This window comes from Drosophila subpulchrella, unplaced genomic scaffold (assembly GCF_014743375.2).
Source record: "Drosophila subpulchrella strain 33 F10 #4 breed RU33 unplaced genomic scaffold, RU_Dsub_v1.1 Primary Assembly Seq88, whole genome shotgun sequence".
NCBI lineage: Eukaryota > Metazoa > Arthropoda > Insecta > Diptera > Drosophilidae > Drosophila > Drosophila subpulchrella.
This window is the reverse complement of record NW_023665722.1, coordinates 298,337-315,987: the sequence shown is the minus strand read 5'-3', so window position 1 is coordinate 315,987 and position 17,651 is coordinate 298,337. Positions and strand designations below refer to the sequence as shown.

The 17,651-nt window shown below is 40.6% G+C and overlaps 1 protein-coding gene across 1 annotated transcript in view; it reads right to left on the bottom strand.

The window, feature by feature from the left end:
- LOC119562720 (scavenger receptor class B member 1) overlaps positions 1 to 17,651 on the bottom strand; it is a 226,980-nt gene that overhangs the window by 162,296 nt on the left and 47,033 nt on the right. Inside the window, exons 4-5 of the mRNA XM_037875926.1 lie at positions 3,344 to 3,772; positions 3,158 to 3,275 (exon numbers count right to left, since the gene is read on the bottom strand). Coding sequence (XP_037731854.1) covers positions 3,158 to 3,275; positions 3,344 to 3,772 — 547 coding nt within the window. The remainder of the gene's footprint in view (positions 1 to 3,157; positions 3,276 to 3,343; positions 3,773 to 17,651) is intronic.

The window sequence follows — 17,651 nt, the reverse complement described above, 5'->3', positions numbered from 1 at the left end:
GAATTATTAAGAAAGTTGGATCAAGCATGTATATTCTTGAAGATTTGCAAGGCAAACTAGTAGGCACCTATTCGGCTAAAGACATTCGAGTCTGATCGCCCTTTTTCCTAACTTTGTGATTTACATTTAAATTCTGAGTCAATGCATCATCTTTAGGGGGGAACGCCTCCAAGAATTTATTATGAAGGTCCTGATATAAGCGCTCCAGGGCTTTCAATTTATCATCGAATTCATCAATCTTAGAATGCGAATCATTCGCAAGCACACAGCTATCACATTACCACAGAATGTTCGGATTTAATACAAGTTTGAGCACATCGTCCGGTAGGGGTACGGAAGAAGAATTATGGACGCGACGGCACAAAGAAGAACAGCCAACATCGGTAGCATGCACTCGGGACAGCGGGGAAGTAACATAGCGAGAATTTTAAGCACGTCTGAACGCAAAGAAAGCTAGATGGCGACTGTTAAAACACAGGCATTCAATATTCCTTGCACTCTTGTGATAGCGCTGGTACCAGTAGCTGGCACTGCCTTCATACAAATTACTTATGTAGCGCGTCAACAGCTCAAAGCTGCCACCTAATGTCTGATAAGGCAGAGCCTCTATTCAATATATAAACTCATCCACTGACATGGGTCCACGTCCAGAAAAACTTAATTTCCAATTCAACAAATTCCGGCTTACACGTTCTGGCCTATTATCCATCGGCATTGGTGCTATAAAGTCTACTGCGTTTGACGTTCCGGACTTTCGTTAATTATCTAAGATGGGAGAGAGCATCTCTCAAAACCCTGTAGTTATAGTTTTGAACAGAAGCTCTGCCTGTTTAAGACAGGTCTTGGACAAAACCTCAGCCTATCTTACCGACGCGGCTGCCATAGCATTCGCTTCTATTTGTTGGACATGATGTAAAGATGGGGATGGACTTTCTTTACCTGCGTTGACATCCATCTCTTCGGATGAGTTGTATTCCACTGCCACAGTTCGGACTAGCACCTGTGTCCAGTTACGCTCGTATTTCTTTGGCAAAGAAACCAACTTTGGTGTGAGCCTGTGATAGTCCGTTCAAGCATCATATTACTTCAGTATCTTACCAGTGGTTCGTGTCTCGTTACTTGAATCTTTCGTGCCGGTAAAGATACGCTGTCGTGCAAGTGCGTACTCCCTCTCTTGTTGTTGTAGGCTCTTATGAGAGGAGATTTGTTTGGGCTTAGCTGCTCCTACCGGAAACGGTTCTCGCAGAACCGGCAACCGGAAATCTGATTGGGCAGGGGTCTTTCTTTGAGGGATGCTTCGTGTAAAAGTCTGCTCCTTTACCACACTTATAATATACAAGCCCCTGCCGGTGGCAATATATGTCGGTTTATGCCATACATCTGTTGAAATCGGTCGACGCGGAACAGGAAACTTTCAACTGTCATGCCGCGACCGCTTCCATCGATCTGTCCAATCTTACTTATTTTAGCCTTGGTTTTTGAAACGATGAGTTCCGATCTCTCTCCGGGTGAAGCTAATAGCTTGTATCCATCTCGTTTGTTTGGGACTGTCTGTGCGACGGTGTGACCATCCGCTTGGGTGGGCCGATATCGGCTCTAGCGGTGGCGTCTTTGGATACCTCAAAAAACTGTCGGTAGAATTCGGAACGGTTCGGGGCGATAATGGGCAGTCCCTTCTGATCTGGCCTTCTAGATGACGGAGACTGTAGTTCTGCCACTTGCGCCTTCAGAGTTTCTATCTGGGTGCTCTTGCCTCGCTGCATTTAAGAGCACCATTAACCTCTGCTCACGCCGCTCTGCAGCTTCAAAGGTTTCCTCCTAGTTCCTCTGTTATTAGGGAAACATACTTGATCTCCCCGAGTGGTAGATTCTCCCCACCGGCGGCTCCTTCCAATTCGACTGATTGGTCCAGAGTGTTTTCTTCGGAAAGAGTATCTACCTGTCATTGTTGATTCTGTGTGAGCTCCCACGGCTCCCTTTCATGTGAATCGCCTAGCTCTGGAGTGCTCGCACTTCGGGGTTTGAGATTCTCTCAGCGCGTTACACTGGTCACTCTTCCGGTGTTGGGTTGGAATATAGCCTTTTTCTTGTAGTTGAGACCTCTTTTTAGGAGCCCTCTTACTCAAATAGTTCATTACTTTGTGCCATTACCAAATGCACGCAATTTTTAATATTTTTTCACTTCGAGCTGCTTAATCAAGGCACAAAATTTCTCACTTGCTCACGCTAACGATCAGTGTGGTAGTTATTAAATAATAAGACGGTTTGTGGGTGTTGAAATGGGGGTGGAAAAGTTGTTTTGGGTTAATGGAAAAGTATTTATTAAACCAGACATTTTATTTTTCATGTAGTCGGAAACGCTTTCATCTACCTGTTACATATTGCGACGAATATAATATTCTCCTTTACTCTACGAGTAACGGGTATAGCAAGGAAGAACGCTATAGCCGAGTGCCTTGACTACTTTATACCCGTTACTCAGCTAGAAAATGTACCTCATTAACTTATTATCCGATTTGATTAACTTTTGACAGGTCAATAAATATTGACAAATAAACACAAAAAATGTTAACTGAAAAAAATCCTCTTGCGCTCAAAGAAAGCTAAGGAATCAAAATCTGAAATCCAAATGCTTTAGCTCTTATAGTTTCCGAGTTCACAGGGTTCACACGGATGCGCGGACAGACAGTATTTCAGACATACAGGCTAGATCGACTCGGGTAGTGATCTTAATCAAAAATATTCATCATTGTTAAAAAATAATAATGATTGTGAGAGAGAAAAACTGTATAATAACTTCCTGCTTTTGTTGTACCCATGTGTTATTGTCGTTAAGAATTACTTTAGCAAAACACGAGTTCTTCGTAATGTAAGATCACTCCTTTCATTCATGGTCAATATATATTTTACACGAACTAAGCCTGAAGAGTTATTATTGGCACCTCTAAATATATAACATATTATTTTAAAGAAACCTGCTTTTCAAAAATTAAGTTAAAGAACGCCTTTCGTTTTGGTTTGAACAGCTATTGGATTTTTGAGGTGACAGATGTTATTGTGCACCTACTATTGATAAACATATTTTTTATCCAGAACGAATTTTGTTGGTAAAAACGAAAAGGCAATTGACAATCTCAGCCCAGCCATGCATACTTACCTCTTCTACAGAAACATTTGTTGGCCTTGTTAATTACACCATTGTCAAACGCGTTGTCCTCAAAGACATAGCTATATCCCTTTAGGCTGCCGTAGGTTTTCTCTTCGCCCACACGGTACTATAAGATAAATAAGTTAACTTTAAATAAACCAAGCTAAGATCGTACAAATTTAATCTGCTACTTACCAAATTGATCGGTCTGCACATGCTTTTTCTGAAGAACTTAACTGTTTCGTTCGACTGAATAAAGCTTTTGAATTTTGTGCCATCTGAGGCGTACTCTATGTTGCTGCAGTGGTTCCCTTCCCACTGAGGTAGTTTTGTTTCTCCACGGTATGTTGCATATAGTCCCGAAAGCGCTGGATTGGGCACGCCTGTGTAAAACGTTTCGAAATCCGTAGTGAAATCGTACATTCGATCGATGAGACCCACTTTCTCAAAAGGTATCCAATTCGGAAGAAAAGTATTTCCCAGAGTGGCCAAAGCCGAGGGGTAACCGAACATGAATTCCTTGGCAGTGGTTCGAACTATTGGCTCGGACTTTGTGCTGACGAGCAGTGTCTTTAAAGCCATTCTAACTAAGAACGGCTGGCTTGCAGTTAGGTGTGATATGGCCTAAAAAGACAATGTGGACTTAAGTAAAATTCTAATTTTCTTTGAAGTGTGTAAATGAAGAATCTTGTATTTATTATTATAAAGCAATAAACTGCTTGTGTACGTCAGATCATATTTATATTTTCAGTGTATTTTTGTATGTTGGTTGCTTCAATTGATTGTTCTCAGTGTACTATTACTATCTTTGTTGCTTTCTCTTGTCAACGTAGGGTGCCTCAAGCAAAGCCTCGTGGTAGAACCTAAAGGAAAGAAAGGTTCGGTGAGGTATGACTTTTACAATTTATTTCGCCAACGGGGAGGAATGTCCATTTACCAGGGAGAGTGTTGATAAGAAGTTGTCTGAATCCAGACACGAACCAGACTTTGCTTCGGTCAGCATCTTCAATAACAAAATTATTTAAACAAACGGCTTACTTACGCCCACACATACCAGACAAAACTATAGAGCATACACCGAAAATTCGCTTACATCTACAGACACTTGGCCAAAAGAGAGTCCACAGAGGAAACGCTATAGTGGATGCCAGTGACTATCAAATACACGTTACTCAGCAAAGAGAAATGTAATCAAAATTGCACTTACACTTTAAAAATCTTCAAGAGTGTGGGCGCTATACTGTTTTTGCGTGGACGTATGGGACTTTGTGGGCATTAGCGTGGGCGTGTCACCCTGCTGAAGGAAACTTGCGCTGACCCAGAACCTCAAGAATATGCATGCCAAGTCCCAGCATTCCAGCTTTTATAGTTTTCGAGATCGGACGGACGGACATGGCTAGATCGACTCGGCTAGTGATCCTGATCAAGAATATACAAGTATGTTTATACTTTGTAGAGCCGGAAACGCTTTATTTTACCTGTTACATACTTTCCGACGAATCTATCAAAACCTTTTACCTTACGAGTAACGGGTATAACCACTTTATTCTGGTACTTCTACTGAAGATTTTTTTTTTGAATCAAGAGGTAGAAGAGATTCGAACAAAGGTCATTAAAATTCTCACAAATTTGGCAGTTCTTGTTCATTTTTATCCAGAATATCCAACTAAACTGCATACAGATGAGAGTTTCTCTAGTTATAGTGTCACTTTGTTGAATCGAATAAACGACGATCCTCATGTGGTAGAATATTTAAGTTAAACCAGCTCCCCCGCTGAGTTAAGATACCATTCATATGAATTGGAAACTTTGGAAGGTGTTAAAGCTAGTAAGCGTCTTAGAAACTATCTGCTGTGACGTCAGTTCTTGGACTATACTGATTGTAGTTCTTTAAAGGCTTCGCGCAACAAACTGCAGTTAAACCCTATGGTGTATTGGTAGTGGGCCTATTTAATGTCTTTTAACTTTGACATACATTATAGGGATGGAAAACGTATGGGACATGTTGGTTTTTTGTCAAGAAACTCAGTTTAAGCCGAACCCGACTTAGCTTCATTTAATTACTAAAGGAGCTAGTCGTGCTAACGGCCAGGTTGAGCACGTTATGATCGTGCTTAAGAATCCACCAACAGCAGTTGAATGAAGTCAGCGGTCAGCGAGATGCTCTTGAAAAAACGCAGCTTGCTCCTAATTTTACAGTCAATAGTGCAACTATTTCAAGTCCTGTGGGCTTGGTTTCACCATGTGATACTGAGAAGAAGGGTAACATACAGAATGTGAGAAGTCAAGCATCAAGTCTGTTTATGATAAATCCAGATTTGTAAATCAAGATGACAGTAAATCAACTGTTGATAGACACAAGAAGGGTGACTACGATTTACTCATAAGTGAAGAACGGCATCAAACAAAGAAAGATGTAAAGTTTACGTACTGAACCGTATTAGAGGTACTGGACGGGGACGAGTATGAGCTAAAACATTTACATCATAATTAAATGTACAAGTGTTGGGACGAGTAGTCCATGAACTGAACAAGAAAATTAAAAAGCTAGTTCTGATTTGATGACTGCATACTTATTGGATATAAAGATGGGAGGACATAATGAGGTATTAGAGAGAAAACAAATTTGCGTTATTCCATATTTTATTGGCTTAGTAGCTGATGTGAAAATTATGTTACAGTCGGGGAGACAGTATTTAATTGAAATCTGTATTCTTCTTGATAAAAATAAGAAAATAACTTTTTAATTAATTCCTATATATGGAGGTATTTTAATTAAAAAGACTGTATAATTTTATGTCAATCATTGTGTAATTGTCGAATTGTTTGATTTTTTTCAGATCATATTATGTTAACTTCCGAAAAAGCAAGCATTCGGCTGGCGAATTAAAATCCAACATCATGAAAATGCATTGTTTAAACGCGAAGCTTTTTATGCATACTATCAATCCCCGCCGCGACAATACGCGAAGCACTGCTGGTATTAGAAAGAGAAAACCACAAAAATGGGCTGAAGGGCATTAAAAAACCTATTATTGGTCAATCCAAATTAGAGAAGTAAGGTGTTCGTATATAACAACGCATGTTTAATAGAGACGCTACAAAAGTAGACCGATAGAGACAGCTAAAGACACCATATTTTTATACCCATGGAGAAGGTATATTGATTTCAGTCAGAATTTTTCAACGCAGTGAAGGAGACGTTTCCGACCCCATAAAGTATATCGCCACTACGTGTACTGCCGTCCACAGTGATATATTCTTGATCAGCATGACTAGGCGAGTCGATCTAGCCATGTCCGTCTGTCCGTGTGTTCGTCCGCTTCTACGCAAACTAGTCTCTCAGTTTTAAAGCTATCGGGCTGAAACTTTCCCAAAAGTCTTATATCTTTTGTAGGTAGTATATAAGTCGGAACCAGCCGGATCGGACAACTATATCTTATAGCTCCCATAGGAATAATCGGAAAACAAATTTAAAAAAAATTATATCTTTGGTGTTTTTTACCATATAACCATCTAAGCTTGAAAATAACATTTTTTTAATAGTTTTGAATTTCGAATTAAATTTTATCGAAATCGGACGACTATATCATATAACTGCCATAGGAACGGTCGGAAAATTGGTGCAAAAATAATATGAAACAAATTATAGCTTCGGTGTTTTTTAACATATAACCTCCTACGCTTGGAAATAACATTTTTTATTAGTTCTGAATTTCGAATTTAATTTTATCAAAATCGGACGACTATAAATAAAATAATATGAAACAAATTATAGCTTCGATGTTTTTTGACATATTATCTTATACTATTGGGAATACCATTTTTTGAATTTTTTAATTTCATAATTATAACTGCAAGGATATACAAACTTCGGCTTGCCGAAGCTAAATTCCTTTCTTGTTTCCCCCTCTTTTGACATTTCTCTTCAGGCTTGCCAATTTATCATGGAAAGATCTACGATCCAATAACGCCTCGAAATTTGGAGTCAGTGCTAAGTCCAATTTATGGTCGTCATAATAATCCTTTCAGTTCAACAAATGAGCGTCAAGTGAAAAACTTTAGTCCACAGGGACAGTAAAAAATTTTCCCGTGCTAGTCAGACAATGAAGTGCTCGTAGTGTCGATGCCGCTAGCGCATCAATTGAGGGAGGACCAAGTCGAACATAAAAATAAAGCAGTTTCAGCCGATTTATGCATGAAAACCGTCGAAATTTGAGTTCAGCGTTTGAACTTCTGCAAGCGTACCCGTAGTGGCCATGTAAAAGAAATCGATTAAAAAGCCCGCTATTTATGACAATTCTAATTGGGCGCTTCACTAGTATGCATATGGGACATACCAATAACTTAAAACAAGAAAATACGCTATAGTTTAGATATCCGTTACTCAGCTTAAGGAAGTGCGAGAGAGTGGAGATATGCATAAAAAAACCCTGCTTTGTTCACTAACACACCTAGTTAATAGCGCCACCTATCTTCTTCTTCTATGGCGCCACTTGGCCTACAGCGCCAACTAGCGCACCTAGCGATATGGTGGCGTATTAGTAAAACCAGCTTATTTGCTACATGTGGTGTGAATTGCAAAATATTGATTCTTATTTGGTTATAACTTTTTAATAAATATTCCGATTTCAATAATTTATAGCAAGTAGATACATAGGAATTTATAATAAACACAAGAGCTCATTTAAATTTTTACAAAAAATTAAACAATTTGGGCGCTAGGCGGTATTTAGTGTTATAGTCGTTTGTGGGCGTTAGAGTGGGCGTGGCACCCGGTGAAACAAACTTGCGCTGCGCAGGACGCCCAAAAATCGACTTGCTAAGTCCCATCACTCTAGCTCTTATTGTTTCCGAGATCTCAGCGTTTATACGGACAGACGGACAGTCGAACAGACGGACAGACGAACAGACTGACAGACGGACATGGCTAGATCGACTCGGATAGTGATCCTGATCAAGAATATATATACTTTATGGGATCGGAAACGCTTACTTCTATTTGATACATACTTTCCGACGAATCTAGTGTACCTTTTTACTCTACGAGTAACGGGTATAATTATAAACAATCTTGCAATTTTGAAAGACAATAGGTAAATCTATATCAAAACTTAAATTCTTTAAAAATGTCATGAGCCGTATTGCGTTTTAGTTATTTCCTGCGAGTGTATTGATTCCAAAGGTGCTGCAGCTTCGATAATCATTTGGGGGTTTTTCAGGACTGATCAAGGAAGTAGCAAATAATTGCGTAACAACATTTTTTTTTTTGTGAATTAAGAATCATTATGATTCTATGAATTAGCTTCACATTTCGACTCACAATTGCTTTCATTAATGATCCGTTCTGCTATCCTAACTGTATAGTTTTGGTCAGCAACTCTGACCCCATAAACTATGTTTACGTGGTGCCACGGAAATCGCGCAGCGATGAAGCGGCCTGAAATGCATTTTGAAGCTTATGAGGAACCCACCCCGTCGTTTTGTTTACTAAATGTAAATCGGAACTCGGGACGATTTTCCCTGCTCTTCCTTTTAAAAACTTTCTAAAATTTTTTTATAATAAAAAAAGGCGAGTGTGCGAACAAAATTTTATTTACATTCCCAAAAAAAACCGATCGACTTAAATATCTTATTTTTGCGATACCATTCTATTAGTGTATCACTCGTTGCTTGTGCCTAACCGGCAATGGTAACGATGGTTACTGCGGGAGATGCTCTGAGGTTGAGCTTACGAGCTCTGTTCCCGGAGGTGGAAAGTAGAACAGCGGAGATATAAGTTCCGTTGATAACTGATTAATTCTTAAATTGATACATGTTTATATACTAATTGGAACACGGAAGCTTAGTGTAAGGATAAGTGAAATAAGCTATATTCTAGAGTAGGTCAGGGAATTTTGATTATGGTAGCAGTATGCGTAGTTGGCTCGGCTGACACTGCAAAATGTGCTGACTGCAATGGCGGGTCAGTGTGCCGTTAAGTCGGTGAGACGGTAAGTTAGTGAGACATATAATATGCTGAAAAGCTATTCTCATCTGCAGTGGATGTTATTGAGCGCCTGGTACTGTTCCCGACTTGGCTACTGTTTGAATTGTTTTGTGCTGGTCATGTTGAGCACCCTTGAGAACGACCTCTCGTTATGATCGGATCATACCAGTAGCAGGCGAATACTAGCCTTCGCACACTTCCCTTTTGAGCTTTGTCACCACGTGTAATACCGCGTACAGAGATAAAGTTCAAGTTTTTACTGTAATATATTCTGAGCTTCCATAGTAATAGTCCAAATTGTATTAATAAATATTTATTTAGAGAGCGACTCTACAGGTCGATTCTCTGGATCTCGATCGAATGAATATGTTACAATTTTAGCTTAAATTAAGCCTTAAATCGAAGGGCAGCGCTGCTGCTGAGGACAGCATAAGAATGCTGACCATGCATTTATGCCTTATGCGCCTTGATGGATAACACAAGAACTGAAGTCAAGTGTGTGTTTTAGTTGATAATATTTATTACTGTACTTAAGTACAGTGGTCATTGGATATAAGCTACACTACATTTCCCTCCATTTGATAAATGTTTTTTTGTAAATTTTTTAAAATTATTATTTTTATGTAATATATATATATATTATTTTTTAATCAGAAATTTTCTTTTTTTTCTTCTGTCCTTCTGAACTATTTGTTTTTTACTCTTTTTACTTTTTATTATTATATTATCATTATCTTTGATTTCTCTGACCTCGAATAGTCCTATGTAAACGTGATCTAGCTTATGACCTTTTTCGTTTCTTAGTAAGACCTTATCTCCTATCTTAATGTCAAAGCTAACTACCTTTCTATCATAATTTTTTTCTTCCTAGCCTTATTCTGTTCGAGTAGTATCCTAGCTCTTGTGTAATCTAATCTATAATCTGTATTCTAATCTAAATTTTGATTCTTTCGCATAGTCATTTACATTATACAATGGATCTATGCTATATTCGCTATTAAAGTATTTTAGCCAGTTGACCGTACCTCAAATTCATTTTCAGGGTCCAAAAATTCTTTTCTAGCCTTTAACTTTTCTGGATCTGTTTTACAACCATTACAAGTGACTACGAACCCAAAAAAGCTTACGGTTTTCTTAAAATGTTGGAATTTTTTACTAATTTTCTAATTTTCTACCGATACTCTCATGTTTGCATCGCACCGGGTCCTTAGAACCCAATCTACGTGCTTTGTGTGAAAGGGTTCAGCTTCTGGAAATATGATTACAATATGCCGGTCTGTTTCCGTATGATGTATTCGATGGTTCTCCAAAAGGCCAAAAGGAAGTCTTCAGAATTCGTATTTCCCCCCGATTACGGTAAAGAAGGTTTTTACTCTTTCGCGTCCTACCAGTACGATTTGATGGTATCCAGACATGAGATGTATTTTACTTTACCCATGTTGCTTAATATCAATATTATATTTGGTGTGGGACACTTGTTGTACACGGTGCCTTCATTTAATTTGCGAAATTGAATGACTAGTCGAATTTTTCGGTTTCCATATTCATCGGTTCCTTTTTTAAACAACACCCATACCGGGTTGTTATAAGGAGATACAGATTTCCGAACTATCCCGTTTTTTAGCAGATCTTCAATATCATTGTTGATCCAATCCGCTGCTCCAATGGGTTCCTCGCTAACTGTGCTGATGGTTGCTACCACCGACTCATTAGGGTGCGCAGAGACCTTTTTCCTGGTCTTTAGCATTTCTAAGAACGTATCTTTTTGCCAATGGCGGTGCATCTGAGCAATTCAAGTTGGTAGAGGTTTACCTCGGTGCCCCATTTCAGGTAGCCGAAAGATAGACAGAGTGACGGCCCTGACTGTTTTACTATGTCATGGCCAATTCTTCCAAAAAAGGAAAGCCTGTGCTTTGGTTGGTTGTATCATTCAAGAAATAAATGGGTCAACATCCATTGGTTCCTAAGTATTATTGTTCAGTACAGAATGTACTTGCACCCTGTGCTGTTTGCTAAAGTTCTTACCGGCACCAAACTTCTGATTTGCCTGCGGGAGGGTCTTCACTTGTTACGGAATTTGCGGCCTTAGATTTTGTCCATGTTATTTATCCTCCTGGCTTTTTGCAAATGTACTTGCGAAAATTGAATCTTTCGTGGTTCGATTCCACTTCTTATGCCAGGACAAAGGACGATGGCATTGCTTTCAGCTTTGACGAGAAGAGCACATTTGAAAAGCTTGTGAACTCAAATGAATACGCGCAAAGCGTCTTCACGAAATTTGTCGCACAAAATCTTTGCCATTGACGGCTCGTATGTCGTATTGACTTTATTTGTCAATAAGGTGATTTTTTTTATACCTCATCGTAATACTGTAGCATGGTCAGGGTACCTTGTCTTAGGGTACCCAATTCCTGTTCAACGACATGCATTGGTCGCTTATCACTGTATATGAAATCGAGGCGACTTATCATCGCGTCGAAATTCAGTACTGTCTCGAATGAAGACACCACGGCGTCGGTGGCGCAAGCTTGCATCATACCGTCTGTATCCGTATCGAGTTCATCGATCGGAGTGGGGGGTTAATGCAACAACCACAAAGATGCAAAGCTAACACACGAAATTTAAATATTCTCAAAAAACCAATTCTTTGTTTTTGTCGGTCGTTATTTATAATATGTATTTTATTCGCACCATAAATATTAACCAAGTTCCAGAAACTTAAAATTTGCCGGAATATTCAGATCTAACACTCTAATTTTTTGTTTTGTTCTAAGCCCAATAATCTTAATACCAATTTTATTTACCTAATTCTTGGGTCTTGAGTCTTGGGTGGGGTGGGGGTGGAGGATAGTGTTTTTTTGCTCTTTGCAAAAACCTGCATTCCGTTCACATGTTTTAAGTGTTGAAAGGCACTAGAGTGGTGAGTTTGCTGGTGCTGCATATGCGCGCTGTGGGGTTGAGCGCACTGTTGGGGACAAGTGCTCTACGATCAGTTTCTTTTGTGAAGCTTTGCCTGCGCCGAGTGGCTTTGTCTGACTCACCTTTTTTACTTCAACTTTGTAGAGAGAACTCCAATTGTCCTGCTCAGTTGCTTCACAAATTTTCAGAAACTTTTCCTTTAAGACTGTTTGATGAGCCTCTTAAGAATCCTGCGGCTCTCAGTGCACTCTTGCCGTCAGAGCTCGAGAATTGGGCGACCTCTCGCCCTTTGCTGTAGCCTTCAAGCATGCAGGAAGTCACTTCGAGCTTCCATGATTTCTCCTATGCACCAGTAGACTAGTTCAAGGTTGCGGTGGAGGCTCCTCATTTTCCTTACACTGGCTCTGCATGCCATCACCATGGCTCCCATAGTCCTCTCTGCGCTGCTCTCAGCGCGCTCCAAATATCAAAAACTTTCCATCCTCTGTGAAACGCGTCCTGTTGTATCGTCTTTGGGTTGAAGCGAATGTTTGTTAGTGCTGCTGTATTTGGTATGTTGCACACTTCGTCGCAGGTGATGGCCTTATGGTCCATTACAGTGTTGGGCTTGTTGGGAAAGTGAGCTGCTGCTGAATGTAAGGCTTCAATCAGTGTTCCCCTTCTGCTTTTTGTGTAGGCCGAGGCCCAGTCCTTAACCAATTACGGTGAAATCGGCACCGATGATCACTTTTCGCTTTCCCCTTGCGAGAGAGAGGCGTGGTGCCAGGTAGCAACAGTAAATAAAGAGCTTATTCACCACAGCGCGAAAAAAGCAGGAACTGACCCACACTTGATGTCGTGGTTGAGGTTGAGCATCAAAGGCATTTTGCCTTGCTACCTCCTTGGTGTTTAGATCGTCTATGTCGCATATTTCGACGTGGGCCTCTTCCACAACTGTCCGAACGCAAGCAAGGTCGCCGAGGACTTCGCCAAGATTTTTTTTAATGGACTGGGTGTCATCCATTGACGACACATCAACTTCCAGTAGAAGGTCTACCTCCTGGGCGTTTAATCCTGTGAACATTCGTGTCCTCTCTTTTCCTTACAAAGTTAAGGATTTCGCTGTAGGAATGGCCTTCTGATCCCGTTCTAATAAGAGCGTTAGGGCGAACCCTTTTGCTCGGCTAATCTGCTTTCCTCGGAGCCATCGGCTCGGAATTTCTTGCCCATGCCAGGAGGGACTTTGTTACCACTGGCTCTGGGAGACTTGCCTCACTGACCACTTGGCTGTATGTGAAAAGACCTGACGTTGTCTGCGTGGCCGCGCGCCTGTTCGCAACTTCCGATTTTTCCATTCTTTCGCTAAGTTCTAGCTAGATCTCCTTGATACTTACCAGAGTGTCTTTCATACTCTGGTGTATATGGCGAACCGCCGTCTTCATCTCGATGCATGCTGAGATTAGTCCATCTATAAGGCCTTTTAAGTCTCGCACCAGCTCCACTGGTGGTATTTGCCAGTTGGTATTTTTGGCCTTTTCGGCGTCTCGCTTTTTCCAGTCCGCTCGAATGGACACATGTCCACGGCTGATGGAGGCATTCGACCGACCTTGGGCCGCTTTTCTAACGCCAGCAGGTTGCCAATTTATGCCGCGCGTCCATAGGTAAACCTTGATCGGAGCCTCTTACTGATCGGCCTGCCTTTGACTGATAATCGGTAGATACGCTACGGTAAAGACCTCCCCGGTGGCCAAGAAATTTCCTTCCGGCGCTTTTACCCTACCGGGTATTTCAACTTGGCGAAGTTTGGAAGCGGTGCAAGAGCTGACAGGAGCTCAAGGCCTCGACACCAAACTGTGCTAATGCTGGTGTCTCCCAGATGGCAATACTGGGCGAACGGCAGCCCTGGGCGCAGTGGCAGCACTGGCCTCGTTCGGCTGGGCTCTTCTCGGAGTTCCCCAACACTTATCAGATGCTTTGCTGCGATCGTTCGAGGGTGAAAGACAATGGAAATAGGAAAAACTAAAACACAGATGCGGAAAGCGCGAGGTTTACCTACCTGGCCCAGACTCCTCTGACCAGCACAGAGCTGCTAGGAGTACAGGAATATTTATTAATGACAAATGTATATGTTTAATGACTTATATGCATATGTGTATGTAAATCAGCAGTTGGCACCGTCCCCTAAAACGGGCATGGGGAATAACTCTACCCTGCCTCTGCCAGCACAAGTACAACGTCGGACAGCAGTTGTTATATCAATAGGCTGCCCCGTGCAAATTACTCACACGTTTAAAAATAAAATGTAATTCTATTCCGTGCCGACCACTTTGGCAAATAAACCCTTTTCAAACAAAGCAAACCAATATTTTATTGAACTACTAATGCAAACATTTAGATTTAAGTATGCATAACATGCTTAAAGATTGTTGTTGCTTAGAAAACATATATACATACATAGTATAAATGTTTTTAGTCTATTTTACGTATTGATATCTCTTCCCTGGCGCTGCCAGAAACATAAGCAGGTGCAAAAAATATAAGAGCGAGGAGCGCTGCCGGTGCTAAGAGATGGCAGAGTGCGCGGCAAACTTATTCTATTCAATATAATTTAATACCATTTTAATTTACACTCCTTATTTCGATTAGGTAAATTTTAATTGAAAATATTTTTGTTATGTATTTATATCTTAAGCTAAATTTCGTGCCAAACGCTTATCTGTTTTTCTTATTTTTTGTTAGTGCCCCTATGGTTTTATTATACAAAAACTCAAAACACTCCCTGTGGGGCAAGGATACTTGAAGGTATTATTTGATATCAGATTTGGTTGAAGTAAAGGTATACTTTTCATGGTGCCAGTGGTAATTGCTCCTGTCTACGCGAACTCGATGATCCAAGACGTAGTATTTTTTTTTTTTTTTTTTAAATGCTTTGCTATTTATTTATTGAATCTTCTCCCTTTGGATACTTACAATAAGTGTATCAAATCTTAGACTAATTAATCTATCTCACAGTCATATGACTGCTGTTGTGCTAAAGGGGCCCGAAAGTTATAGATGGCTTGGCAGGTTGTTGCGTTGTAGACGGGATCGGCTGGAAACCCAAGTCAAGCCTCTTGCGAGGGGATTGGGGTGCACAGAGAGTTTTTCGTTGTAGGACGCTTTTTGTTTGTCTATTAAATCTTTTACGGTAGGAATGCTTAGGTCCCTGTGGATGTTTTGGTTGCGAATATACCATGGTGCCCCAGTGATAGTTCGCAGGATTTTCGATTGAACGCGCTGTATAATGTCTATGTTGCTTCTGCTGGCGTTTCCCCATAGTTGGGAGCCGTATGTCCAGATGGGCTTGAGAGTGGAGTTGTAGAGCAAAACCTTGTAGTCCAGACGCTGGGGCGAACGAGCGTTAAGAAGTAGTAGTAATACTAAGCCAAACGGTAAAAAACGCGGTCGTGGACGACCAAAAAAAGTTGACTCCGTGGAATTTTCGGAGAATAATAATATGCTATAGATCAATAAAGAAAACAAGGAAGAATGCTATAGTCGAGTACCTCGACTATCAGATACCCATTACTCAGCTAAAGGGGCCAAAGGGAAATGGAGATATGCAAGCAGCAAAGCGAGATCGAATTGCGCCACCTACCGGCGGTAAGCAGACTTAAGCGTTGTGGGCGTTAAAGTGGGCGTGGCATATTCGCGTGACAAACTTGTGCTGCGTACAAGGCTACGGAATCTAAATCTGAGATCCCAATTCTCTATCTTTGATAGTTTCCGAGATATTAGCGTTCATACTTACGATTTTTGGGGGTTTGTTGGCGCTTTGTGGGCGTTAAAAAGGGCGTGGCAAACTTTTTTTTGGGTCAATCTATAGGTAATGATGAGAACAATAAATTTCAGTTAAAATTTGTATTCTAGTATTAAAACTGTAGGAGCGACACTTTATTGCGGTTTGTGGGCGTTACAGTGGGCGTGGCACACTAACGAAATAAACTTGCGCTGCGCAGGAATCCCAGAATTCTCCATGCCCCATCCCAGTATTGTAGCTTTTATAGTTTCCGAGATCATTGCCGATCGACAAGGGATGCTGATCAAGAATATTTAAACTTTATGGACTCGGAAGCTCTTCCTTTTACCTGTTACATACTTTCCGACGAATCTAGTATAACCTTTTACTCTGCGAGTAACGGGAATAAAAATTAAATTGCCATTAATGGGGCTTTCCACGTCAAAAAGCTACGGCCTCAAAAAAAAACAAACAAAAATTAGTGTCCAAAGATAGAAATCAAATTAAAAAATATATATTTTATAAACCATACACTATTTACAGCGGTAGTAAATTTATAACTATTTAATACTGGGGCGAGGATAGTTAAAAAAGTATTTTGACATTTTGCAACATTTGCTGGATGAAAAGGTCATTACGACGAAGACAAGAGCGGCATTTGATCGACTAAGAATTGCAGTATCGTCAGCAAACGTAGACATAGTCAATCGTCGGCTCGTGGGAATATCGGAAGTATAGAGGTAAAGTGTTGAGCCAAGACACATAACAAGATGTTATGGTCAGCAGATATAGTTGCATCTCACCGCGAGTTTCCTATTGTAGAGTTATGATTTTAGGGGTTTGTGAGTGCTGCTAGGGAGCATTAAATTAATTTGATGCATTAGGCTGTCATACCCTGGCAAAGGCCTGAGAGACGTCCAAAAATATGGCAGTAAAGTATTTCCTGTTCTCAAATGCGGTTCGAAGTTCCGATGTCATACGGTTTACCTGCTCAACGACCATGTTATCCGCGAAATTTGATTGATGTGCAGGGATTCTGTTGTGGTTTCTTAGATAAGGTACAATACGGGCAATCAATATGCATTTTTTAAAGAGCTTCGATAGAAAAGCTCTTTAAAAAATGTCTGTTGACCTATGCCTATGCATGATAGAAGACTTAAAGGTCAATAAGATGAGGCAGCTGTGTGGTCTCTTCTAGGCTTAGGTATCATTATGATAATCGACTTCTTCCACTTCTCAGGAATATGGTGATACTGGCACATTGTGGAAGCTCAATGATCAACTTCGGACTTATTAGATCACGGCCTGGAGATGTTTGTGGTTGAAGCTGCTGCTTTATGTCCTTGGCTATATCACTCAGCGTAAACTGAATGTGATAGTGTACGTTGTCGTCTACTCGACATTCTCAAGATGGATAGCAATTGCCCAATTACCAGATGTAGTCCTTATTGGGGTAACGGTTTCAACTGGGTTGAGCTGGTTGGAGATAGTTGCTCTACATAGCGCCGTTGGAATCTGTCCACTTTTTGTCGCAATGCCTTGGTGTGGCTTCTTTAAACTTTATCTTTCCGAATGGTGATCTAAGTATCTGCCACTCGCTTCGTGATCGGCGTTTTTCCTGGACCAGCCTCTTGATTTGAGCATTTGTGTATCTTTGGTTGTAGGTTGAGTTTCATCTTTGGGATGTTGAGACTCTAGCCGCTGAGACCAAAACGGACTCGAGTGTGTTGGCAAAGCTGTTTATATCTTATACGTTGTTCACCCCTGGGTTATGCTCAATATGCGGCCTTACGAACTTTTTAAATTTGAGCCAGTTCGTTCTGTTTGAAGTTATTTTG